Below are 26,787 nucleotides of genomic sequence, written 5' to 3'. Positions count from 1 at the left end.
CTCACATCTGACTGTAGAATACTTTGCTGTTCTACAGTTAAATATAATATCTCATGATGGACTGCAGCAAAAGCCCAAACCATCACCTCCCCACTACTGTCCTCACAGAATTCGTGTTACTATAAAAGGACATTGTTCCAGAAATCTTCTGGTTTATTCAGATGCAAACCCAAGCCATGCTACCAAGTTCATTTTTGAGAAAAGGGGCTTTCCTCCAAACAATTTCAGTCCAATCGTACCATCGTGAACTTTAACATTTAACATGCACCAATGAGTGAACACACTGTAGGCAATTTCAGGCCCAGGGTGAGGACGCAAAAATGTTTAACTGGCACGGTGGTTAGCACTGTTGCTGCACAGCAAGAAGGTCCTGAGTTCAATTTCACCATCAGGCCGGGGTCTTTCTGTGTGGAGTTTGCATGTTCTCCCCGTGTTTGCGTGGGTTCTCTCCGGGTACTCCGGCTTCCTCCCACCGTCCAAAGACATGCAGCTTGTGGGGATAGGTTAATTGGATAATCCAAATTGCCACTAGGTGTAAATGTGCGAGTGAATGTGAGTGCAAATGGTTGTCTGTCCCTGTGTGTTAGCCCTGCGACAGACTGGCGACCTGTCCAGGGTGTACCCTGGCTCTCGCCCTATGACAGCTGGGATAGGCTCCAGTGCCCCCCGCGACCCTGGAAAGGATAAGCGGAAGCGAATGGATGGATGGATAGAATATGTGTGATATGTGAATATACAGCAGAAATGTAGGTATAAATTCTGCTGCTTGTTTTCTACGTTCACCCAGTGCCTTATGTACGTTATTTTCATGCCACTTTATTAAAGAGATTATAGTTTCGTTGCAAAAACAAATTCCTTGAAGCAGAGATGAACCTTGGAGTCATTTTTGACCAGGACATGTCCTTCAATGCACATATTAAACAAATATGTAAGACTGCTTTCTTCCATTTGCGCAACATCTCTAAAATTAGAAATATCCTGTCTCAGAGTGATGCTGAAAAACTAGTTCATGCATTTATTACTTCCAGGCTGGACTACTGTAATTCACTATTATCAGGAAGTCCTAAAAACTCGCTGAGAAGCCTTCAGCTAATCCAAAATGCTGCAGCAAGAGTACTGACAGGGACTAGAAAGAGAGAGCATATTTCTCCTGTTTTGGCTTCCCTTCATTGGCTTCCTGTTAAATCCAGAATTGATTTCAAAATCCTGCTCCTCACATACAAGGTCTTAAATAATCAGGCCCCATCTTATCTTAATGACCTTGTAGTACCATATCACCCTATTAGAGCACTTCGCTCTCGCACTGCAGGCCTACTTGTTGTTCCTAGAGTATTTAAAAGTAGAATGGGAGGCAGAGCCTTCAGTTTTCAGGCCCCTCTTCTGTGGAACCAACTTCCAGTTTGGATTCGGGAGACAGACACTATCTCTACTTTCAAGATTAGGCTTAAAACTTTCCTTTTGCTAAAGCATATAGTTAGGGCTGGACCAGGTGACCCTGAATCCTCCCTTAGTTATGCTGCAATAGACGTGGCTGCCGGGATTCCCATGATGCATTGAGTTTTTCCCTTCCAGTCACCTTTCTCACTCACTATGTGCTAATAGACCTCTCTGCATCGAATCATATCTGTTATTAATCTCTGTCTCTCTTCCACAGCATGTCTTTCATCCTGTTTTCCTTCTTTCACCCCAACCGGTCACAGCAGATGGCCCCGCCCCTCCCTGAGCCTGGTTCTGCCGGAGGTTTCTTCCTGTTAAAGGGAGTTTTCCTTCCCACTGTCGCCAAAGTGCTTGCTCATAGGGGTCATATGATTGTTGGGTTTTTCTCTGTATTTATTATTGTGCTATCTACTGTACAATATAAAGCGCCTTGAGGCGACTTTTGTTGTGATTTGGCGCTATATAAATAAAATTGAATTGAATTGAATTGAATAGATGAGAATACAACAGAGCTGTATCTAACACCTCTGATTTGCAGTGACTTTGGTGTAGAAATGAGAGGGTCATTCAGGCATTGTTTATGAAAGGTGAACTCCAAGAAGCTAGAATAATGGTGTTTTGGTACAATAGGAGCAAAGGGCGAGCATACCAAGGTTTTCCCTGATAAAACCTTACTATCCGTTCTGCTAGAATTTTAACTTTTTATTCTTTAACTGACTTCGCATTAATGTCTCAGCTGTGACATGCTAACCGAGGATGCCCCATCCTCATTTTAGATTTGGACAGAAGTTGCAAAAAACCCCCCAAACAAACAAAAAAAACCAAGGATGTAAACAGTGTGTACTGGGCAGCTAGTGTAAACTCCTTGTCGTGTCTAACAAATAAATCAACCAAGCTGTGAGGACCAAAGAAATCACATAAACAGGAATGGCTATTTCCAGCCAAACCAGTTTGAAAATGATCGGCAAAGACCATAACACACACACACACACACACACACACACACGCACACACACACCCACACACGTACTAACCCCGATTGTCAAGTAGGAGTGCGTAATGATGGAAGATATCTGCATTACAAATGGTCAAGTAAAGGGCTGGGTGATAGAGGAGGTAACCAAGAATGCCACTGAGAAAGATTCGCTGCGACAAAACAAGTCGCAGCGAAATTGTGGGAAGAAAAAAAAAAAAAAAAAAAAAATGGGAAAAGCAGGGTCTCCTCACCAGCAACCCGGAGACGGCATTCCAGGATTATGTGCAACGCCACAGGAGCAGCTGCTGCACAGAGAGAAACTGAGGGAGACTGGAAGGCCTCAGGTGGCCACAAATGGGGCCCATCTTATACAAGCTGAAGAAATGAAAGGACAAAGAAGTCACTAGCACAGCAATGTGTGAGAGGATATCAGCAGCAGGGAAGTAAGCGAAGAAAGGAAAGAAAAAGCAACAGAAAGGTGGAGAAGGGAACTCTGAAGAAAAAGGAGAGGCGGCCAGACTCTACCTGCTTTGCCCACAAGGCCACCCCCTTATGCTGATGCTGGGGGCAGTACAGTACAAGCCCCACTGTTCCAAGTAAACAGTGGTGTCCTGGATCTAGATGAGGCTTCGGATTGGAAGGCAAATGCTACACTTCACAGGGAAATGACGGAAATGGCAGACACAGCGGTAAAGGTGGTAATTCAATCCACTACTGGTGGTGGTCAGAGGGCCCGGTGGCGCCAGTGTCCGGCAGCCTCGCCTCTGTCAGTGCGCCCCAGGGTGGCTGTGGCTACAACGTAGCTTGCCATCACCAGTGTGTGAATGTGTGTGTGAATGGGTGAATGACTGGATATGTAAAGCGCTTTGGGGTCCTTAGGGACTAGTAAAGCGCTATATAAATACAGGCCATTTTTTTTACTTAGCACAGGGGGTTCACGAGCCCCCTCGGACTCCACACCAAAAGGATTATCCACGAAGCACAAACCAGTGCCAGCCGGCCCTCCATGCCATTGAGAGGCTGCATATTAAGACAGTTCCAAGGAGGGTCAGCCCTACAGGAGGACTCAGATTGGAGGACGAGATCCAAGACAAATGGAAAATTGAAGGAGGATCCAGATGACTTGAAAGAAACAACCAACAACCCAGGTTCAGGGTAACCCTAACCCTTCTAAGGAAGGAATACCCAACTGACTGTAATACGGACAGCGTCGGAGACGCAGAAAGAAAAGAAAATACAGTCGTGGCAATGGAGCCGGCCATAACTGTGGACACCTTGGAGACTGTGTGATGGCATGGCCAAATCAGGCACAACCAGGGCCTCAGGAGCCTTATCCCTCTTTTCCAAACCCATTCACAGGCAGAGGAGCACGAGTGTCCAACCAGAGACAGTATGAAGGAACGCCAAGGCTCCCCAATCAGATGCCATCCTAGGTCTGGGATCTGGAACAGTATTGACGGGACCCAGACGCCGACTCAGGCCACAGTATCTGTCTCTGTCCGATCCTGACCTAAATGACTGGATTGGATATCGGGGAGAAATAAAAAATTTAATCCGATCAATTAGATATCAAAAAAAGCACCTCACAAAACCTGCGACATGGCATAAGCCAGGTAGTGACCTTGGCACGTCGGAGCAGTATGCGTCACGTGATGAAGCGGCTGTTGTGTGCGAGACCTGTGGGCGGTCTGTAGTTCACACTGAAAGCATCTGGAGCCTCGCTACATGCTGCCAAACCAGCTGTTGTGCCAGGTAGGTATCCCCAACAAAATCTGTTCCCCCTGCATCGCGAGCATTCGCTGGGCATGGAGTGCAGTTTACTCCGCCTTCATTACAATTAGACATGGAAGTAGTGATGTTTTAGTGTTGTGAAAAATGAGTGTCGTTACATTACCATTGTGTGTGAGGGTTAAAACAGAAAATTATATATTTATTGTTCTCATGTGGTATCGGACGGGATTATTTTAGCAAACGAAGGACATTTCTCCTGATAATCATTTTTATCCTCCTGTAACTTTACTGTATAAAGGGAGTTTTTCCTTCCCACTGTCGCCAAAGTGCTTGCTCATAGGGGGTCATATGATTGTATCTATTATTGTAGGATCTACTGTGCAATATAAAGCGCCTTGAGGCGACTGCTGTTGTGATTTGGCGCTATATAAATAAAATTGAATTGAATTATAAAGAGCTAAAACCTCCAAAGTTTCAGGAGCAGTTAGTCGTTATAAGAAGTGCTTGTGAACTAAAAATCAAGAATGTGGGATACTGTTTGTCCATGATTTGGAGAGCCCAGCGCGTGCTCCCGACGCAGGGGAAACTAATTCTGTCGGGGAGACCTACCTTGGCACGACAGCTGGCTAAACAGTTTCGTGGTTCGAAAAAAACAAAAACAAAAAAACAACCAAACCAAAAAAAACTATGAAAAACACTTTTTTATACTTGTGTTAAGTTTTGTATAGAAGTTACACAAGATTCAGTGTCAGGTTAAACCAAAGAGTTTTGGAAATATGCATAAAATTGCATTTTAAATTACTTTTTGAATCTTACTTTAAATACTTAGATTTAAAGTTCTGCTAAAAAGTTTAAATAAAAAGATCATTATTGCTGAACTTTTAAATATTTTGGGTGCAGTGTATTTTTTGCATACAAGTATAACAGAATAGCTTTAGTGTTTTGTTTTTTAAAATTTTAGAATGAATTTGTACAAAATGCAGCAAGACATTAAAACAAAAAAACAAAAAACAGTTTTATTGATTATAAAATAGACTATATCGGAGGCAGGGTGTACCTTATGAAAAGGAGCAACACAAAAGAATGGACTCTGGAGGTCTCATGATGGAAGAATAGTAGTTCCAGTGAAACTATACCACCTGCTACTGAAACAAGCTTCATGGCTTGCCCATGAAGGAAAGAAGAGGACCCAGATGAACACTGAAGTCTGCTGGTGGGACCCCCGCATAACCGCATTGGTAGTCAACTACGTCACGGGCTGTCACATATGCAATGGGCACAACCCAAGGGCTCCCTACAAATGCCCAGTGGGAAGGTTTCCAGTCTCAGAGGCTCCACTTCAAGATATCACAATTGACTTTACTGATGCAGGAGTGGGTCAGGTACTTGCTGGTGATGGTGGAATGGTTCACAAGCTGGAAGGAAGCAATACCATGCAAAAATGAATCAGCGCAGACCGTAGTGAAGTGGCTGAAAAACAAGTTAATACCCTGGTCTAGGGTCCCGAGGAGCATATACTCTGATGATGCCTCGCATTTCTCAAATAACGAACTGGCAGGGGTAAAAAAGGCTCAAGGTATAACACACAGTTTCAGGGCCGTTTGCTACCCTGCCTCACAAGGGCTGGCGGAAAGAGCAAATAAGACTCTGAAGACTAGACTGATGGGGGTGGACTCTCTCCCCATTGTTCTCATGTCATTGAGAACCTCCCCAGGTGCCCTGGCCCACCATCAGAGGGAGGTCATATGCCCTCTCTGGATGTTTGGCAGGTGAGCCGTGATGAACATATGACAGCGTTGACTAATCTGACCCGGGTTTTATCTAAGCAGGTGCAGCTGGCTGTGCCTGAGGCAACTCCAAATGAGCAGTAAAGGTTGGTGAGTGGGTGTGGGTGAAAGCTCACAAGAGAAAATGGCTTGAACCCAGGACTGAACCCAGGTGATTCAATGTATAACCCATGCAGTCCAGGTAAAGGTAAAGCTGGAGCTAACTGGTACCACCTGACACACTGTGTACCTGCACAACCACCCTCGCGAACTTTGGCCGAGGTGAGGACTAATCTGGCAGAAACCGGTGACAGACAGCCGACAGAAACGCTTAAACCACTGCATGTCCTTGTTAGTATAAATAGCGTGCTTTCTAGCTATTCCACTTTCCTGCGATTGTTGTTGTATTCCATGTGCTAGACGCCTATTGGATAGGTTGATCGTAGCTGTTTTGTCTAAGGAGAAGAACTCTACACCGTATCAGTTGCTGTTGTTCCGAGTGGAGGAGGAGTCAGAGGATGACGAGGAGGAGTAGGTGTAACAGGAGGGAGTAAAGGCCTCTGAGGGCAAAAGCAAGTGTAGTGTTGAAGGTTTGAAGCTCCAGGGCACCACAGATGCCCTGTACAATGGAGAAGGGAAGACAATGTGTGAGATAAAAGTTTACACCTTAACAGGTGTAAAAGGAGGGACTATTTAGTGTTACAGGTAATAACAGCTTAAGAATTTAGATGTCTAGACAGTGTTTAGTTAGAAATGGTGACAGTGAAGAAGCTTCAAGGTGAAGGGACACGAAGTCCTATGATAAGGTGGGTCATCTGGACCGCGTGAGACAAAAACAATATCCAGTGTCTCAGCCAGGGTGGCCTTCATGCTCACTAAGACAACAAGTGATTAGGTGAAAGGTGAGAAAACAGGGAAAAACATCTAGTACCCGTGTAGCAGAGTAGGGGCCATCCCTTTTAGGTGCTGCTCTTCAGGAGTGGATGAGACTGAGTGCTGAGGGGCTGGGAGCACCTCGGGGCACCAACGAAGGCAGAATAAATGTAAACTAGGATTTCTCCTCATCAGTTTTAACCAATCAGATGCCCATTCTCATATAAAACTTTGTATACTGCTACGTTAAGGTACTCTCTTACGTTAACAAGTTTAAAAGCAGTATGTTAGTTTAGCCATGTGAGGAATGGCTTCATGTTGATATGAGTGATATGTGTCTGTTGAACCGTGCAGATTGTCACCTATGAGCAGATGAAAAGTTGGTCCCAGTACTGTGGAAGTCACCAGCACTCCTCCGAGCTTCATCAGGTTACTGTAGTAGATGTCATTGGGCCACTTCACCCTCAGATCTATGTCCTAAAGGAGGTTAAACATCATCTGTCTTACATGTACTTTAATACCAACACAATGAACTTTATTATACTTTAAAATGTGTGAAAATAGTCTAATAACATTTCCATGTAATTAACAAGGTTATGGTACCAAGTAATTGCATGTTAATGACCATGCTTGGATGTGTTAGAGAGAAATTTCCATTATGAGGTAAATACTATGCTGTCTTCATGTATGCTGTCCCAAAAGGTTGATTCTGTCCATCTGGACGTTTTCAGTGGGAGAAACGTTTCGTCATCATTCAGGTGACTTCTTCAGTCTCAGCTGACTGCAGGCTTCCAACCTTATAAACAGGACATTTGCACAAGGACTGAAACTTGCACCACTGAATGAACGATGGGCTGGGAGGTCAGTTCCTTGATCAACCTATGCATACGGATCAGTATTTAAGGTTTGACTCTCATCATCCATTGGAGCACAAACTGGGTATCATCAGGACACTACAACTGCTGCCTAAGTGAAAACCCGTAGAGATCCCGTACGCGTCAGGAGTATCGGAACAGTTCAGATGCATTTCTTCCAAACACTGACACAAACAGAGTAACATAGAGTACGCTGTTAAGTGCCAGGAGGATTGCCAGGATTTATACATCGGGGAAACCAAACAACCTCTGGCTAAGAGGATGGCACAACACAGAAGAGCCACTTTGTCAGGCCAGAACTCTACAGTCTATTTACACCTACAGGCCAGTGGACACTCTTTCATTGATGAGGATGTACACATCCTGGACAGGGAGGAACGCTGGTTTGAGGGCGGAGTCGAGGAGGCCATTTACGTGAAAAGGGGAAGACCATCTCTGAATGGAGGAGGGGGCCTAAGGATCCATCTGTCACCATCTTACAATGCTGTGATTGCAGCCATTCCCCAACTCTCTGTGAATGGGACTCACGGCCATAGATCAGTGGTTGTTGATCAATGGTCACGAGAATTTGGATAATTATGATGAAGGAACTGACCTCACAGCACATTGTTCCTTCAGTGGGCTGGTTTCAGTCATTATGCAAATGTACTGTTTATAAGATTGGAAACCTGCAGTCAGCTGAGACTGAAGAAGTCACCTGGATGAGTGACGAAACGTTTCTCCCACTGAAAACGTCCAGATGAACAGAGTCAACCTTTTGGGTAAACACTAGCCTATTGATGGGGGAATAAACACAGGGTATATGAGGAAAAACCTAAAAAAATGAATAAAATAAAACTTACAGTAATAGCACAATCATCTTTTAGAACAATATAAGAACATCTAAGCAGGAAAAAGGCCCTAATGCTGCAGTGCTTCGAATAAAATGCTTTTAATACAGTGACATTAATTGGTAGTAATGCTGTAATAAGAAGATGGACTGCTAAACAGTCGGATGTCTTAATGTTATTATGGAGATATCGGGATACCTGATATCCAGGAAGTGAGCGAACAGCCTCCACTACAGCAAGAGCAGCCAGGTGCTGCAGGAAGGGAATCCTCTGTCCAAGCTTGGAGTTCAGCTCAATCTGGACATTCAGAGTGAACATGGCACAACCCAGAGGGCTGAGCCAGGCATTCCTGCCCCGACCTACAGCACAAAACACAAGCAGCAAGTTTTACCAAACATCTAAAGCATATTGTGAAATAGACTACCAGTCAGAAGTTTGGACAGACTTTCTCATTTAATGGTTTTTCTTTAGTTTCATGACTGTTTACATCGTAGATTCTCACTGAAGGCATCCAAACTATGAACGAACACGTGGAATTATGTAGTAAACAAAAAGTGTGAAATAACTCTCAAAACCAGCCTTTGCTTTGATTACTGCTTTGCTCACTCTTGCTATTCTCTCCATGAGCTTCATGAGGTCGTATCCTGAAATAGTTTTCCAACAGTCTTGAAGGAGTTCCCAGAGATGCTGAGCACTTGTTGGCCTTTATGCCTTCACTCTGCGCTCCATCTCATCCTAAACCATCTCCACTGGGTTTAGGTCAGCTGACTGTGGAGGCCAGGCCATCTGGCACAGACATCACTCTCCTTCTTGGTCAAACAGCCCTGACACAGCCTGAAGGTGTGTTTAGGGTCATTTTCCTGTTGAGGAATAAATGATGGGATGGCATGTGGCTGCAGGATGCTGTGGTAGCCATGCTGGTTCAGTTTGCCTTCAATGTTGCTTTTCCTTAGTTGTGGTTTCTAAGCAGCTGTTTGACCATAAAGACCTGATTCACACAGTCTCCTCTGAACATGTAGAGATGCGTCTGCTGCTGGAACTCTGTGTGGCATCTATCTGGGCTCTAATCTGAGCTGCTGCTAACTGGTGATTCCTGAGGCTGGTGACTCGGATGAATGTATCCTCAGCAGGGGAGGTGACTCTTGGTCTTCCTTTCCTGGGGCGTCCTCATGTGAGACAGTTTCGTAGTCTTGATGGTTTTTGTGACTGCACTTGGGGACACATTCAATGTTTTAGCAATTTTCCGACTGACTGACCTTCAGTTCTTAAATTAATGATGGACTGTTGTTTCTCTTTATTTAGCTGATTGGTTCTTGCCATAATATGAATTCTAACAGTTGTCAAATAGGCCTGTCAGCTGTGCACCAACCTGATGTCTGCACAACACAACTAGTGGTCCCAGCGTCATTAAGAACAAAGCAAAGGGTTACTTTGAAGAATCTAAAATATAAGACATATAGTCCTCCCATAGTTATTTATACATTTTCTCTTTGCTACATTATTCCATATATCTAGCTTCATATATTTGATGTCTTCAGTTGGTATCTACAATGTGGAAGCAGTAAAAATAAAGAAAAAACATTAAATAAGAGGGTGTGTCCAAACGTTGGCCTGGTAGTCTATGTACAAAATGAAAATAAAAAATAAATGCACTGACCTCTTCCCTGGCTTTGTTGAGTAGCTACTACTATTAAACCCATGTCTCTTGGTAAGTGTACAGTCAGCCTGAGGAGAGACAGAAATGTGTCAAAGTGTCTCTGTGGGACATGTTTCAAAAATTCTCTTATGAAGTGAGACACACAGAGCAGCGAGTTCCAACATGTTTATTTTACTCACAAGGAAGCAAAAGTAACACAGTGAACGTCTAACGAATGCGACTGCTCGACGGGGCAATCCTGCGAGTTTCATCTATACACTTCTTCCAGTGTTATCCTGGGAACAGATGTGTGTGACGCTCTTACAGAGAAACAGTTACTTGGTGTGTTTGTACTGATTCTAACTGCTTTGGATAACACAGCAGAGGAGCCACAGCAGGCCTGTGCACAGAGACACATTTCTTCAGCTTACTGTAAAGAGTGTTGTATAGCTTTAATCATTTTCTATAAGACACTCGGTGAAAGTGATATTCTTTATCACACTAATGACGAATTCTCTTAATTCAGTCTCTACTAAATCCAACTAAATATGTGTTTATTTTTCCCAACCTGGCCACTCCAAACTGAGATCCAGGACAGTGACCAAAAAGATTAAATCCAATAACGCAAGTTAACTAATCATTTATATGAGCGGTCCCCGAAATTGGAGTAACAGTGGAGGTTACACAGAGAACAGGCTGTGTAACCTCCACTGTAATTTACGTTAGCAATGAATTCATAGGCCTTTAGGCTCATAGCCAAGGTCATTGGTACAGGTGATTATGATATATGTTGTAGGACAGATATAATAGTGACAGGGCCTCATATGAATCCCCCCTACCCCCCACCCCTGTTCCTCTGGCTTTTGTCCACTGAAGGTCAGGAGCAAGAGCAAAATTTACGTCAGTCTTGAAAGGATATCTTTTGGATATCATGAGCTGACACTAAAGAGGAAGAATGTAGCCGAATCTTTTTCCCTGTTTTAAAGACACGTTTGTTTGGGTCACAGGGGTTTTCAAACCCTTTGTCATCGCTGCAGTGGTGATCTGAAAAATGTCGCCTCATGCTGGAGTTAATGCAGTCACAAGATTTTCAGAAAACTGTGACATTGACCTTGAGCTGGAGGTCATTGAAATTCAGTCAGTTTCAAAATGCTACATTGCCTCATTCTTGAGTTGTTGCCTTCACAACAGGTGGGTGTCTGTGCTGCCTGCCCACCCGCCCGTTGGGTGATGAATACAGCCAATCAGCCTTTTAAGGCTGAGGGGTAAAAACAGGTAAGGCACCATGTGCTCACTCCTAAAAAGTCTTGAAAACTGGTATTAGTCTGTGACATATGCAGAAGATGTGTTTATATTTAAATGAAGTTGCAGTAGAAATGGTTAAACTATGACACCAAATAATTCGCTAAGTACACAGAGAGGGGAGGGCTCGAAGTGGCTGTCCTGCTAGCTGACTGACAACATCAGTGGGAGCAGGACCCTTCTGAAGGGACCAGCAGAGAATCAGCCCTGACTGTGAAGCCTCTGGAGAATGAGACAGCGGGCCCAGCTGGCTGTCTGCAGCCAGGAAGAGCTGAGTGTAACAGACAAGACAGCAGCGTGCTTTCTGCAGTCAAACCTAAACAGCTACACGCCACTGCTGCAGTCTGAACCACAGCAGAGTGCACGTATTGAATGAAATTCAGTTATGAATGTGTGTCAATGTTAGATAGTAAGCAGTGGGTGAAAAGCACTACATAAGAATCAGTGCATGCAGTTGGGACGTACTAGTCTAAAGACAGCTTAAAACTCAAAAACGGCTCATGTTAAATCCCGCTGCCATACTTTACCCTGTGGATCTGCAACAGTTATTCTACAGTATCTGAGCGCTCAGAGCACGTTCTTACCAGAAGCCTCACACATTCACCTCCTCACAACTCAGTGTTTACTGTACTTAGACGCTTTCATGTTTAATCAGACACTCTGTCATACACACATACGCACGCACGCACTGCATGGTGGCCATGTGGTCTTGCCACGGATACTTTGACATGCAGACTGGAGAAGCTCCGGATCGAACCACAACCCTCTGAACCAAACTAACAATGACGTACTCAAATCTCATACTCTGATAATAGTCTGCCATTGATCGACTCTAATCACTACTGACCAATGCAACAGCAGCACAGCAGGAATGTGATCAAAACCCACTACTGAGATCAGCTATCTATGATCGCTGTGACCTTTGGGACTCTTTCAAAAAACACCACAACAAAGACATACAAAGCAGCACATCTGACACACAGAGAGGAGGAGCATGCTCTGCACTCCGTCTAGGCGTCAGCCGAGCCGCGGGGGTCACCATCAGACCCCGTAGGTCAGGAGGATAAACGGCTGCCACCCGAGTCGTCCTGTGATGAGGAGCTACATGCCATCTTTCACACACAGCTATGAGGCAGCAAACAAAGAGAAGAGTGGAGTCTGGTTTTTACTGAACAGCTTTCACGTCCATCCAAAGCACGGATGTGTCCTAAAACACACATGATGAAGACTTTCCAAACACAGAGATTATTGCATCTTCCAACGTTGCCACCAGCCGCCCAGGTCCACAAACACTCACCACTTACTTCCCAGATTAAAACATCCCAGATGAAAAGATTATTCCTGCCATCAATGCTCATTTTTAAAAAAGGATTTGCAGTAGATAAACGTGTTTGCATTGATGCTGGTGCAGCAACAAAGGGATGATCAATAAGGGAGGACAAACTAATCTGTAAATGTGATTAATTGAGCTAATCCGTTATACTCTGGAGCAGCAGAAATTATCATTTCCAAATAGCATTATTGGAAGTGATCAATGAGAGAGGGCTGCTCCATTACTAGCGGCCAGCTGAGGCACCCACGACCTTGCTTTGCTGACTGCCTGGTGTGGAAAGGCCAGCAATGCTCAATAATCCATTAGAGTCAGCGCCTTAAAATGAATGGGATTCAAATCAGTCTGTACACAGCATGTCAAAATGGAGCGCGTTTCTGGAACATAAAGAGCATGTTGGACTACGCGACTCTACCCGTAGCTAGTTTTTACCTTCAGATTGATTTCAGAGTCTGGAGTTTATCTTCCTTTGCACTCACACACTGCAAACTCGTGTCTGCTGCATGCTTTAAATGGATGCAACAGACACGAGTTTACAATCATGAACCAAAGAAGGTGATTTGCTCCATGCACAGCTATGTGCTTCACACACAGTAGTGTAGGACATACACACCAACTGACCTCCTCTGCAGGTTTGGTGCTGTTTTGACTTCATCAATGAAACGGACTTTTGCATGCCTTCGTCATCACTGTGTAAAGCATGACCTAAGTGGCGCTGTGTGGGAACAGCTAATTGCAGCTGACCTCTGCTTAAACTCAAAGACCCTCCAGTGGCTCCTCATTTCTGTTTCTGTCATCACTGACTAGTGCAGCCATTGTTTTTGTTCAGAATCATCACAAAGAGCCTGATAAGTATTTCTTTAAGGAACACCAAGCTTCTTGGTGCCACCATCTTTCCTGCAGGATGGCCTGTGTTGCACTGGAGTCCCCAGCACAGGACTGAGTCAAACACGCCTCCATATGTTTCTCCAAATACGACGCTGAGGACATTTAGGCATCTGCTTCCAATTTTTTATAATTGCAGGTAGAGCATGCAAGGTCAACTAGGGCAATTTGATTTTTATGGTCTAACCTGTTGCCACAGAAGAGGAATCCATGTTGTTTCCACCACAGCCGCTGTGCAGTGTGTACTGTTCACAGGAAACAGGACCTCGTCCCACACACACACACACACACACACACACACACACACACACACACACACACACACACACACACACACACACACACACACACACACACACACACACACACACACACACACACACACACACACACACACACACACACACACACACACACACACACACACCGTTAGCCTGGAAGTTTGATTGCTTGTCCAAACAAACGGTGAGTGGACAACTGGAAAAACAACCTCATAAGGTTGGGGTTTTTTTTGTTCACAGAATTTTCCTATTTGTGTGACTCTAACAGCAAAACACCATTTTCTAACATTATTTACGGAGGCTGCAATTTCACAGTATTTTTTTTACAAAGCCAATGGTTTTAAACTGGGTTATTCAAAAATATGTTTCACAGAACAATGAAAACTGACTCTTTATGACCACAAGTGCAAATCCACTACTGCTTCTCTTCATTTATGTATGCCAGTTTTTGACTGAAAAATAAGGGGAAATATAATACAAGAGCAAAAAGTGGACCCTTGGGTTTTCATGTCCAAGTTCTTACAAAGGCATGAACATGTAGTCAGTGTTGCTGCAGACACAGGGATCAAGTTCAGCACAGCAGGAAAAGAATCATTATGCTCTCTAGGCTAGCTGAGTGGCCTCTCGTAGTCTCTCATGTTTTCCACCAATAAACACTTCAGCACGTTAACAAACCTTAACAAAACACCAACTGCTTACTGATATGCCCACCAATCCCATCAACACTCACACTAAAAATCAACTATGAGGAAAATACTGACAGGAAACAGCATACGGCTCGAGCGGAAGATTTGATTAATTCAATTTTATTTATATAGCGCCAAATAACAACAACAGTCGCCTCAAGGCGCTTTATATTGATTTGATTAGAACTCCTCCAGTGTCACAGTCTTACAATGCAGGTTTGCAATGGTTAAACAGTTCATGTTTTCATGTTCACTTCTTCTTGTTCTATTTATTACTTAAGTTACTGTGTCGTGTTGTACGTAGTGCCGACGTGGCACTACGTACAACAGTTTTCCAGTTTCATTGTACTATTGTACTACGTATGACTGTGCAATGACAATAAAGAGTTATCTTATCTTTAAACTTTTACTCCTCCTTTTATTTACAGAAAAAACCAACAAATAGATGAACCCCTGTGAGCAAGCATTTGGCAAAAGTAGGAAGGAAAAACTCAGTTTGAACAGGAAGAAACCTCCGGCAGAACCAGGCTCAGTGCCAGTACCCGGAAACGGCCCACAGCTTACGTATAAAACAGCTGTGCAGATGTGAAACCGGTGATGGTTTGAGCTCTACTTGAAAGTGAGCGTGTGTGACCGAGTGTGTGTGTGTGTGTGTACATTTGTAAATAGTTCACTGGTACATTCACTCTGGGTTCGGTTGCACTGTCTCCTCGCTTGGTGTTTTACAGAGTTAGTCCGTACATGTGGAAGATGTAACGGGCTGGAGAGATAGCCTCGATATGATAGCGAACATACGGTTACATTGTAACCTTGGTTCTCCGAGTGAGAAACTCTCTCTCTGCCTTCAGGCCACTCGGAGACCGAGCGAGTTCCAATCAAACCATCACCGGTTTCACATCTGTGCAGCTGTTTTATACGTAAGCTGTGGGCCGTGTCCAGTCTAGCTGGAGTGTCTTAAAGAAGTTTCCACACACCATGACCCAGCGGGGTCATACCCCGTACATGTGGAAGATGTAACGGACTCGAGAGATAGTCTCTCACTCAGAGAGGCTACAGTGTGACCGTACGATCTACTGATCTCTCTCTATTCTTCCCCAAAACTGCAAGCTTTAAGCTTTTGTTAAAATGTAAAAAATGTCAAACTAACACTCACAAACTGCTGAGGAACAAGTAAATAAAAGAGCACATTTTTACACTAGTTTTTGCCAGATGAAACAAAGGTGACATAATATCAGTGAGACTTTCATGTCATTTCCTACCAGAAAACATCTTCCCACGACCACCCCTCCCTTTAATAAAAGTCTATAAACAAATTCAAAAGTGAAATTAAAAGAGAAACTGCAGTGTGAAGCTTCTCACTGACACACAATGAGATTCCAGTGTGGGGTGACCTTGTGAGAACACCGTCCTGTGTCTCAGTGCTGACTATAATTAGCTGCTCACAGCCAGACAAAGCATTAATACCCTGAACAAACACACAGCCTGCCAGCCATTGAGCCTCAGCTTCAAGACTCTTCATTCAAGCAGCTAAACCTGCGTTTTCATCAGCTATTCAGTTTGAGGCAGCGCTGACCGGCAGGAACTTTGCTTTTAGATCGTCTGTGTCAATTAGCATTTGTGGCAACGCATAATCCTCCTTCTGACAGAAGAAAAGCTCAGTCATTGTCACTTCAAAGGACTCTAATATCTGAAATTCGTCTCTTCAAACTTTTGTTAAACAAACACCTGCAAGAAATGAGAGACCAGTCCCTTAATATCCTCACTAATCCATAAAGCTAAAGTTTCTTATCATGTACAATAAAACATCAGGAACAACAACAATATATCTGTGCAAAAATACTCAGCTAGCCAAACAAAGTAAATCAGTGTCTGAAAGCTTCAGCAGACTACAGCTGCAGCTCTGCTTTAAACACACATGGAAGGTTCTCGCCTCTGTAACCACCGACTGTTATTCACTCAGGTCTGAACTACATACAAGTATTTCTTACTTTTTACGATCTATGCTCAGCATGTTTTGATTATGACCTGAACAGTGCAAAAAACTCATAATATTAACGGTTAAAGAACAAACCTGGAACACACCATGTTCAAACAACATGTATGTGAATCGCTGTGGGACAGTAAGCTTTAATGTTTCAATGGGTCCAGTTCCAATTTCACTGCTCTGATGATCAGAAATAAACAGCGTAGGTTTCGCTAATTCAAAGAAAGCCTGGATGTGCTGAGCTTTGTTCGCAGCATACACGCCTCACATCTCACTACCATTTTGTAAACCTTCCCTTTCACTCTTGCTGCGATCCTTCTGACCACTTGTCTCCACCCTGTCACTCCTACATGTTCTCCACAGCCCTCACTTCTCTGCCACTCCTGACTTCCTGATGCAGTACTCAGTTACTCTCTTGGCACCATATTGCCAACAGTCTTGTTAAAAACTCCCTCTCCTAAACATCTCCATATCTCCACAAAACAGCGAGAGTGAGTCCAATCACAAGGGATACACCATGAGCCAGCAACCAGAAGGGAGAGGAGAAATGCCCGAGAAGATGAGCAGCCTGAAGCAAAAGAAAGGAGAGACTGAGGAACCTCACGCTGATAAAAGGCGGATGACACCTCCATAAAGTATTCCGGTAAGTACATGGGAGCAATAAGGACGACGTGAAGCTTTCTAGGACCAACTGAGAGCCAGACTTACCAATGTGAGGAGAACAGAGCAGATGTTTTTGCCCTGGTTGTGTCAAACACTATGCCATACCCTGGGACCAAAACCAACTACAAATGCAGGAAGCTAGATTTCCATGTGGTTTAGTTAGATCTTGAAAATGCCTACATGTGCGTTCCACAGCTGACTATGTTTGTGCTTAATTTCTTTTATATGCCTTCCTGCATCAAACAACTGGTTTGCCTATTTCAGTAACTCCTATGTGTCCTGTACAGACCAAGTGGTGGGTCGTTCAAACCTCTGACGCTGTGCAAAAATACTGCAACAGTACAGGATGGATGAGAAGGAAAAGAACCACATCCAAAAACAGTTAGTTATACCCGTTTACCTGAAGAAGTCAGACTCATGCTTAAAGACTGACCTGATCCAACTATACAACCAGCCAAGGCATAATTTAAAAGGGGTGCAAATGGAGAGCTGAGCAAGTATTTGTCCAAGCTATCAGCCAACTACAGCATTGGGAAATAGTCAGAACTGGGGCGGGAATCAACCCCAAGATGTGGTCAAAAGCTTTAAAGAAAGGAAAGAGGTGGTGGATACAGAAGTAACTCCCGCTGGTTCCTGGGTGAACCAGCGGGAGAAAAGAGCTGGTGAAAAGAAGATGGATAAACTGGGAAGCAAAACCATAACTTGATACCTTGGGCTGACAAAAGGCAAGATTGAGGGGAGGTTCAGACACAACACCCTGCCAAGCCCCAGAGATGACCTATACCTGAAGTACAGGGGCGCCTGTTTACCTCAGGTGACCACATGCTGTATGGCTGAGAGCGGACTTGCGGCCCTTTGCCGTATGTCTTCCTGTCAGTCTTCACTATCCTGATCTAATAAAGCCAGAAAAAGGCCCAAAAAAGGTACCTGAAGCACAGTGGAAGTGTTGGATACATGCTGGGAAATCCCGTCAACCACTGCTACAGGCCCTCTTAGTCACTGGGTCCAAGCACAAAAAAAGAAAAAGAAAAAAAAAGGATTTGGGTGAAGGGGCATGGAACAGGAGGTTATGGCTGCTGTTTAGAAGAAATCATCAGGAATTAAAGATCTCAGGGCTAGCTGCAGGTCGCAGCAGATGGCCCCGCCCCTCCCTGAGCCTGGTTCTGCCGGAGGTTTCTTCCTGTTAAAAGGGAGTTTTTCCTTCCCACTGTCGCCAAAGTGCTTGCTCATAGGGGGTCATATGATTGTGGGTTTTTTTTGTAGGGTCTACCTTACAATATAAAGCGCCCTGAAGAGACTGTTGTTGTGATTTGTCGCTGTATAAATCAAACTGTCGCTGCTGCACCACCCAAAGATGTCCTTGGATTAAAAAGGTGAAACATCTAGGAAGGGTGGCCCTCACCTGATGATGACTCACCTGATGGCCCACCTGGTAACAGCTGAGGTCTGAAAGGTAAACTTCCTTTGCAGTTTAGAATCACACAAACATACAGTTGTGATCAAAAGTTCACAGATGCTTGTGATAAATTGGGGTCAATCGATGAACTGTTCTTTTCCAGAGTGGACAGCATACACTGTGTGCAGTGTGAGTGTAAAGCACTCTGCTGGCAGCAAACAGTAATTGTGATTTCTTGCTACCAATTTACTTGATAAAACTTCCAGGTAAATTTTCAAGTATGACATCACCATAAATGATGGATATGAAAGTTCACTTTTTTAATGCCAGGCTCATTTTCTATCCTCCATTTATTCTACGTCCAGGAGCAAAACGTAGCTTACTGTGAAAAACAACATCTACAGCTGTGTTCATCGATGCAACAATTAAAAAACACATTGTGTGCTGCTCTAACACTTCACCTAAATATATTCAGAATTATGGTATTGATCCATTTTTAATATTATAACATAAATATGCATAAAGATTCTGAATAAAATTCACAGGTTAATGAAGATCAAACTATAAAGATGTGACTGAAGTGCTCAGGTCAGAAACCATCTATAAAAGCTTCTGACAGTCTGGACTGATGAAACTACGATTGTAGTTGTAGCCTAACAAAGGGAAGTAAAAGCTATGGAGAAGCTATGCTGACGGGATTTTCTCTTTATTTATAAAAGAACCAAATAAGAAGAAAACGTCTGTTTCATTTGAAAAAAGGCAGCGACACAGAGGAAGCCCAGATGTGTCATTTTGACCGGGATGAGTATTTTTACACATCTGTGTGCACAGGAAGCTTTTTGAAAGATTTGTGAAGCTGAACTTGTATAAATGATCACTTTTTGTTCAGGTTTAGATGCATTTCTCGAGCTGTTTTCATTGTAGTCGGATTGCTTTGTATGGACTGAAGCACACAGACTGATTTCTTATACAGTGCTTTTCTACTAAGAACCATATACAACTTACCTCATTCACAGCCATTCATACAAGCAGTTTATTCTATGCTTTGTCTTACTGAAGAGTTTTCTATCTAACATGAATATACAACTATAGCAGGCAGGGATCAAACCAGCAGCTCTGTGATCAGTAGATGCTCTACCTGAGCTACGGCCTCTTGTGAGTCCTCAAAAATGACACACAGAAGTAACTGTTACTTTAAGCTTGTGTATCAATCCATACACATTTGTAACACGTCTCAACTCAAAGAAAAATGGTGTTTTTCCAGTGGCCAAGTCATGATCACAACAAAGAGACCCTAAAACGAGGAGCAACTGAAGGTGCTGTAATAAAGATCTATCAGAACATCTCCGAGCAGGAAACGCAGTATTTGGTGATGTAGTGGGTTCTACACTTCATTCATCTAATTCTTGAAACAAATCCTTATATTTAAAATTTCTTACTTTTTCCAATGACCTCTGAGCCCCTCATAAAGATGTCTGTGATCCGTAAACATCTTCTTATTAAACTCAAGCTCAAAGTCTTCAATCACGTCGTGGTTGTTTGATATAAAATCCACTGTTGATGTAGAGTTTTTTGGTGGTTTTTTAACCTGAGCACACAGAAGAGTTCTGAACACAGAGCACCTCGGGACCAATGAGCCCACAGATGAAGACAATCCTGAACCTCTAAGGTTTAGTAAAGGGAGTTAAACGACATGTCATCTGATGGCAAAGCAAAATTATCACCAGATGAACAGATGCAACAGACAAAATGACACGGCTGATGTGCCATTGAATAAGCAGAGACTGCTTTCTAATTGAGATCTACTTTAAAGTAACTGAAAGTTGAACAGCTTGAGGAACACAAAGTCCCCACCAGTCTGTGTTGAATTGGAGAAAGCCTGACCAATGGAGGCTCCAGACCAGTTTACCCATGTTTCTCTACAACTGTTTAAAACTGTCTGTTCTCCCCCCTCAAAAAGTGGTTTTCTGTTGAAATAATAAGGATCACGACTACTTAAAAAACATAAATGCTCGGAGAAATAGAACAGGCATTCCTTAATAATAACATTAATCAAGGCCACTCCAGAGAAACATCTGGAAACTCAAACATTAGCAGTGAAATCAAACTGCAGCAACACGTTTGGGGTTGTATGGCCTACTTATTCACCCTGCTTTAGTTTCTGCATAACCTTAATGACAACACTGTCTGTTCCAATCAGCTCAGCGCTGCTCTACGATCCATTTTTCAAACTTTATGACAGTTTTAATTGCTCCCACCTGCTGCCTCATCGACCCGCTCAACGGCCACTTTCACTCACATGTGTGGATGCAGACAAAGAAGTCTATTAGGTGCAACTTGCCTTTGCTCCAGTGAGGTCACTTGGGCATTAAATTAGTTCCAGCCCGGTTCCAGTACAAAACACTACATGCATTTGAAAACTTTGTCTTATCTTTTTTCTTTCCGTTGTTTGCTGTCAAATGTTCATAGAGAGGCACTTTGACCAGCTAGTGAGTGAACATCATGGAGAGACTGTGACATCCAGTGGTCTGTCCTCCATTATCCCTTTGCTTATTCAACATGCATTGCATGCATGCATGACATGCATATATGCATGTGCAAGGTTGGTGGTCTGGGCCTTCCATAAAGCTGTCTGCACTATAAGACGTATTTTTAGTGTATAACAGCTGATATTAAATGTCAGCACAGTTAGTGCCGTGTTGTTAGCCAGGGATTGATTCCTAATCTCAGTCAGGTCACAACAGAGCGAGTGAAAAGCTTTGACTTGTGTTCACAGGATCTTCAGCAGTAAGCCACAACACTGGAAGCACTGGCAACTCTAAACAAATAGCATGTTGCGTCCTGGTAATCATGCTGATATTACTATGATAGTATCACTCACCTAATCTTTGGTCCAAAAACAACACATGCCTCATTGCCATGTCAAAAACCCCCACATGTGTGCTGCAGAAACCAATGAGCCCAAGGTGTTATCTTGACCTCCAAAGTCCCCAGACTTCAGTTTGACTGAGCATACACAGGAATTGCAGGTACATCTGATCCACAGAGAATCCACCCACAATCTGGCACACCCCACAGCACACCAGCAAAGCTTCAGTGCCCATGTCTGCAGGCAACATCCAAACTGAGCTACACACACACACAACTAGCTGGTGGTTTTAATGTTAGCTGGATGGGTGTATTCTGTGCAAAACCACCATGACAGAAAAAACATGCACAGAGTTTAAAGCAGGGGTGGGCAATCTCAGTCCACGAGGGCCGGTGTCCCTGCAGGTTTTAGATCTCACCTTGGGTCAACACACCTGAATCACACGATTAGTTTGTTACCAGGCCTCTGGAGAACTTCAGGACATGTTGAGGAGCTAATTTAGCCATTTAAATCAGCTGTGTTGGTTCGAGGACACATCTAAAACCTGCAGGGACACCGGCCCTCGTGGACTGAGATTGCCCACCCCTGGTTTAAAGGAAGTACACTGTCTTAATTCTAAGCTTTCATGCATAAGCTTAAATTATTTAAATATAACCTCAGATGTAAAACACACAAGTCATTATTGACTTAAAAGTTCAGCCAAATGCAGAACCCGTGTATGAACCACCTGAAGCAGAAATAACTTGAAGTAATCATGTTCTGTACAACAACAGTCTTTCGTGGCTCAAGAGTTGGCAGTTTGTCTTGTAATCGGAAGGTTGCCGGTTCGAGCCCCGGCTCTGACAGTCTCGGTCGTTGTGTCCTTGGGCAAGACCCGTTGCCTACTGGTGGTGGTCAGAGGGCCTGGTGGCGCCAGTGTCCGGCAGCCTCGCCTCTGTCAGTGCGCCCCAGGGTGGCTGTGGCTACAATGTAGTTTGCCATCACCAGTGTGTGAATGGGTGGATGACTGAATGTAGTGTAAAGCACTTTGGGGTCCATAGGGACAAAGTAAAGTGCTATACAAATACAGGCCATTTACCTTTTTTTTTTTTTTTTTTTTTCCCCTCTTCCCCACATGACTGCCCCCTGCCGTCTTTATGCTGCTGGTTCAGTTAATTGAGGTTCACAGGCATTTGTAAATGAACTTAACCTCTAAGGCCCCAGCATTTCATCCAGGCTGAGGTCTGAACACTGACTGGGCCATTACAACACCTCGATTCTTTTCTGTTTCAGCCATTCAGCGGGAGATTTGCTGCCATCCTTGGTATTATTTTTCTGCTGCATGAACCAATTTTGGCCAGTCTTTCACTGTCAAACACATGGCCTTACATTAGACTCAAAACACTTTGGTATACAAACAGCTTCACGGCCAACCCAATAACTGCAAGGTGCCCAGGCCCTCTGGCTGCAAAACAAGGTCAACCATCATCGTTCTATCACTGTGCTCACCACTGACACCATTGGTGTTTGTGCTGGTACGCTGTTTGGTTTCCACCAAATGTGCTACTGTGCGTTACGCTCAAACATCTCATATTTGGTCTCGTCCATCCAAAGGACATTGGTACAGAAGTATGGTCGTTCGTTCAGGTGCAACTTTGTGAGCCTAAGCTGTGGTGTTGTTCTTTTTACAGAGAAGAGGCTTTCAACCCTTTCAAACAAGCCCAACTTGTTAAATCTTTCTCTAATGGTACTATAATAAACTTTAATATGCTACCTGATACCTGTAGAGTCTGAGATGTTCTCTGAGTGTTTCATGGTCTGAGATTAGGGTGACATCGGTGGGATGTTTACAAAGATTGTTTGTAGATTGTTTACAAATGGCCTTCTATCCCTTCCCAGAAGAGAGTTACTTTTTAAGATCATTGCTGGCCTTCTTCCTCCTTGTCAATGTGTTAACACACCTCGCTCGAGACCAGCAAACTGCCCAAACTCCTGCTCCTGCAAAATACACAGCAAAGAAGCGCTAGAAAATATATTTTTCCTAACAATAGCAGTGCTCAAACTGATGATAATCAATTAATGCATTTGATTAGCAATTAGCACATCTGATTTCTGGCTGCTACTTACCCTCTTAATGCCTATTAGGCTTGGACATGTAAAAAGAAGTTATTAGGTTTTCACACATTTTTTCTACATTTTGACTAAATTTGTGTCAGATAAATGGTAAATGGCCTGTATTTATATAGCACTTTACTAGTCCCTAAGGACCCCAAAGCGCTTTACATATCCAGTCATCCACCCATTCACACACACATTCACACACTGGTGATGGCAGCTACATTGTAGCCACAGCCACCCTGGGGCGCACTGACAGAGGCGAGGCTGCCGGACACTGGCGCCACCGGGCCCTCTGACCACCACCAGTAGGCAACGGGTGAAGTGTCTTGCCCAAGGACACAACGACCGAGACTGTCCAAGCCGGGGCTCGAACCGGCAACCTTCCGATTACAAGGCGAACGCCCAACTCTTGAGCCACGATTGCCCCTATCTATCCCAGCTGTTTATCTGACAGCTGGGATAGACTACAGCCCCAAGCATGAAAAAAAGACAATGAATAGACATAATAACAAATGCGTGATGTGTTGGTGTTCCTCTGATATTGTATTGACATAAATTTCATGACCTCCTAGGGACCAGAAGGTATTTTTATTAGTTTTTGTGATTTAAAATGTAATCTAAAGGTTCTGTACTTTCTATGACTACTTGCTCCTGAAAATTTGGGTTTGCCATCAAGAATTCTAAGCGAGGTTGGAAGAAATACCCATTTTCTCTCAAATATGCAGATTTGTGCATCAACGTACCCTGAAATCTATTTACCAATTTAGCCAAAAAAGACAACCCTAACCCTTACCACGGATTTCTCTGGGATTGATGTGTTTGTAAATCACTCCAGGCTCAGTAACAAGAAAAGATTTTCAAACCATGTTTGAATTTCCATGTACAGACCTGATCTCACTTTCCACATACGAGCTTGTATATGAATTTCCAGCAACCGCTGTGATAATATTTTTCTGCTTCATTTGCCTATTTATTAACATTTAATGAATGAAGGTGCCCCAACTAGCACTTCATTTACATTATCATGGCCAACATTGCCCAGCCCCAAAACAAGTCACCAGCTGGAGTTAACCAAGCAAATTAATAAGAACTACTAATTCTTGTAGTATGTTTTGTTTGGATTTATCCAAACAAGGAAATGAGCAACTTCTCATTCCTTAAACAACCCAACATGTTTTCATGGAAAACCTGTTAGTGGAAAAATGTTGAGCTGTTTCAGATGGGTCAAATTACTGGCCTGCATCAAGCAAAGAAAGAAACCGACTCTACTAAATACGAGTTAAGAAATGTCCAATGCAATAATACCTGGAAACACCTTGATACAGGACTCAAAGCTATGTGCCGAGAACTCAAGGGACAAAGACCGAACTGTTGTACTGCCGTACAAAAACTATCAGTAAGACTTATTGGAAACAAATTTCAGTTTGCTGGGGCGCATAACGACTGGGCCGTGGCAAAAACTCATGTGGTGTGATGAGTCTAGATTTAGCCTGTTCCACACTGATGGACATAACAGGATAAAGAACAAGATCTTGGACAGCTGACCTGTAGGGCAGTGTTATGGTCACTGGCAGGATTTATCAGGCTCATCCTGTGAAAGGACAGGTCAGGGAGCATGACACATTATAACACATGGACTGGCTGGACGTTGCCTCCATCAAGATGGATCTCTAGGATGTGCCGGAGAAGACTTTACACATAATGCAACTCCATAGTTTGTACTTTTAGGTCTCGAGTATTCTAAATAAGATCAGCTTGTTATTTCACCCATTTGAAGCCAAATGCAGTGAATGATACGGTGTAAAGCAGGGGTGGGCAACTCCAGGCCTCGAGGGCTGGTGTCCTGCAGGTTTTAGACGTGTCCTTGATCCAACACACCTGATTTAAAATGCCTAAATGACCTCCTCAAGTTCTCCAGAGGCCTGGTAATGAACTAATAATTTGATTCAGGTGTGTTGACCCAGGGTGAGATCTAAAACCTGCAGGACACTGGCCCTCGAGGCCTGGAGTTCCCCACCCCTGGTGTAAAGCTACAGCTTTGTCGGCCCATACTGCCGCAGTCTCATCTCAGAGCTACTTGGACATTTCCTTGTTAGAATAAACTCCTGCTGGCCCAAGTCCACATTTCAAACATTAAACAGATTCTTAGAAACATGTGTTACCCTTCTAATAGATCCATGGTAGAAGTGACAACTTCGGCAAACAGAACAGTGTGACCCAGCAGCTTGGTCTTCAGGTTCTTGCTGTAGGTCTCCATACTAAAGTGGGCCCAGCTCTGCGACTCTGCAGAATTAGTGACCAGGGCCACAGAGCCTTTAGGCAGCAAAAGAGCATCCTGAAGGTCTGAACCAGACGTCACGACAAGGGAGGCCTTGGACAACGTAAGGACACCGTTGTGTTCTACATGAGCCTGGAGCCATTTCAGGAATCTGGCCTTGGCCTCCTGTGTTGAATACAGAAGAGAGGACATCAGTTTGGTTTTATTTTACAGACTGTCAGTAGTTTAAACTGCACAAGCACAGTGGTATATCTTTTAAATTGTTCAGGTCCGTTTTAAGTTGAGAAGTGTGTTTAAGCGACAGAGTTGACTCTGATTCTAGGAAACAAATGCGGTTTTACAAAAGTCTGATTTTTTTTTGATTTTTTTTTACTACTGCTATGGAGCCAGCGTTTGTATGAATGACCATTCTATATTTATTTGGCTATATTATTTATGAAACGGTGTAAGAAAGACATCTAGATGGATGCTACCTTAGCTTTAAATGACAGTTTACAGATTGGTGACAAATTAAAGGATAAAACATAAAGTCTCCCTAATATTTAATTAAAAATCAAATCTTGAAGAACAAAACCACGGATAAAAATAGTATTTTTAATTTTAACCTGGTAAATAATTGCCTTATAATATTATAATAAATTTACACTTGTGGAAAATAAGCCTCGAGGTGTTGACTGGCTTGACTGCGACCATTTGCCACATTCAAATACACTGAAGCTCTATTGAAAGAAAATACCAACAAGCCCAGAAAACTGGTAAAATAGTTCCACTGTGAAAAACCAGTAAACAATGTTATAGTGGACAGGTGTCCAATAAGTTTGCTACTTGTCTTCAATAAGAGGAGGGAAATTTTATTTTTGTGACTGAATTGAACATCCTTACAGGGAGGCAT

At 43.4% G+C, this 26,787-nt stretch overlaps 1 protein-coding gene across 2 annotated transcripts in view; it reads right to left on the bottom strand.

Annotated features, from left to right (window-relative positions):
* The window catches only part of hlcs (holocarboxylase synthetase (biotin-(proprionyl-CoA-carboxylase (ATP-hydrolysing)) ligase)), a 50,667-nt gene that overhangs the window by 2,015 nt on the left and 21,865 nt on the right, over positions 1 to 26,787 (bottom strand). For both annotated transcript variants that reach the window (XM_031758979.2, XM_039618128.1), the window contains exons 6-9: positions 25,780 to 26,060; positions 10,146 to 10,213; positions 8,687 to 8,847; positions 7,146 to 7,260 (exon numbers count right to left, since the gene is read on the bottom strand). In XM_031758979.2, coding sequence (XP_031614839.2) covers positions 7,146 to 7,260; positions 8,687 to 8,847; positions 10,146 to 10,213; positions 25,780 to 26,060 — 625 coding nt within the window. The remainder of the gene's footprint in view (positions 1 to 7,145; positions 7,261 to 8,686; positions 8,848 to 10,145; positions 10,214 to 25,779; positions 26,061 to 26,787) is intronic.

The sequence above is a fragment of the Oreochromis aureus genome, linkage group 10, assembly GCF_013358895.1.
Source record: "Oreochromis aureus strain Israel breed Guangdong linkage group 10, ZZ_aureus, whole genome shotgun sequence".
NCBI lineage: Eukaryota > Metazoa > Chordata > Actinopteri > Cichliformes > Cichlidae > Oreochromis > Oreochromis aureus.
This window is presented reverse-complemented; position numbering and strand designations above follow the sequence as displayed.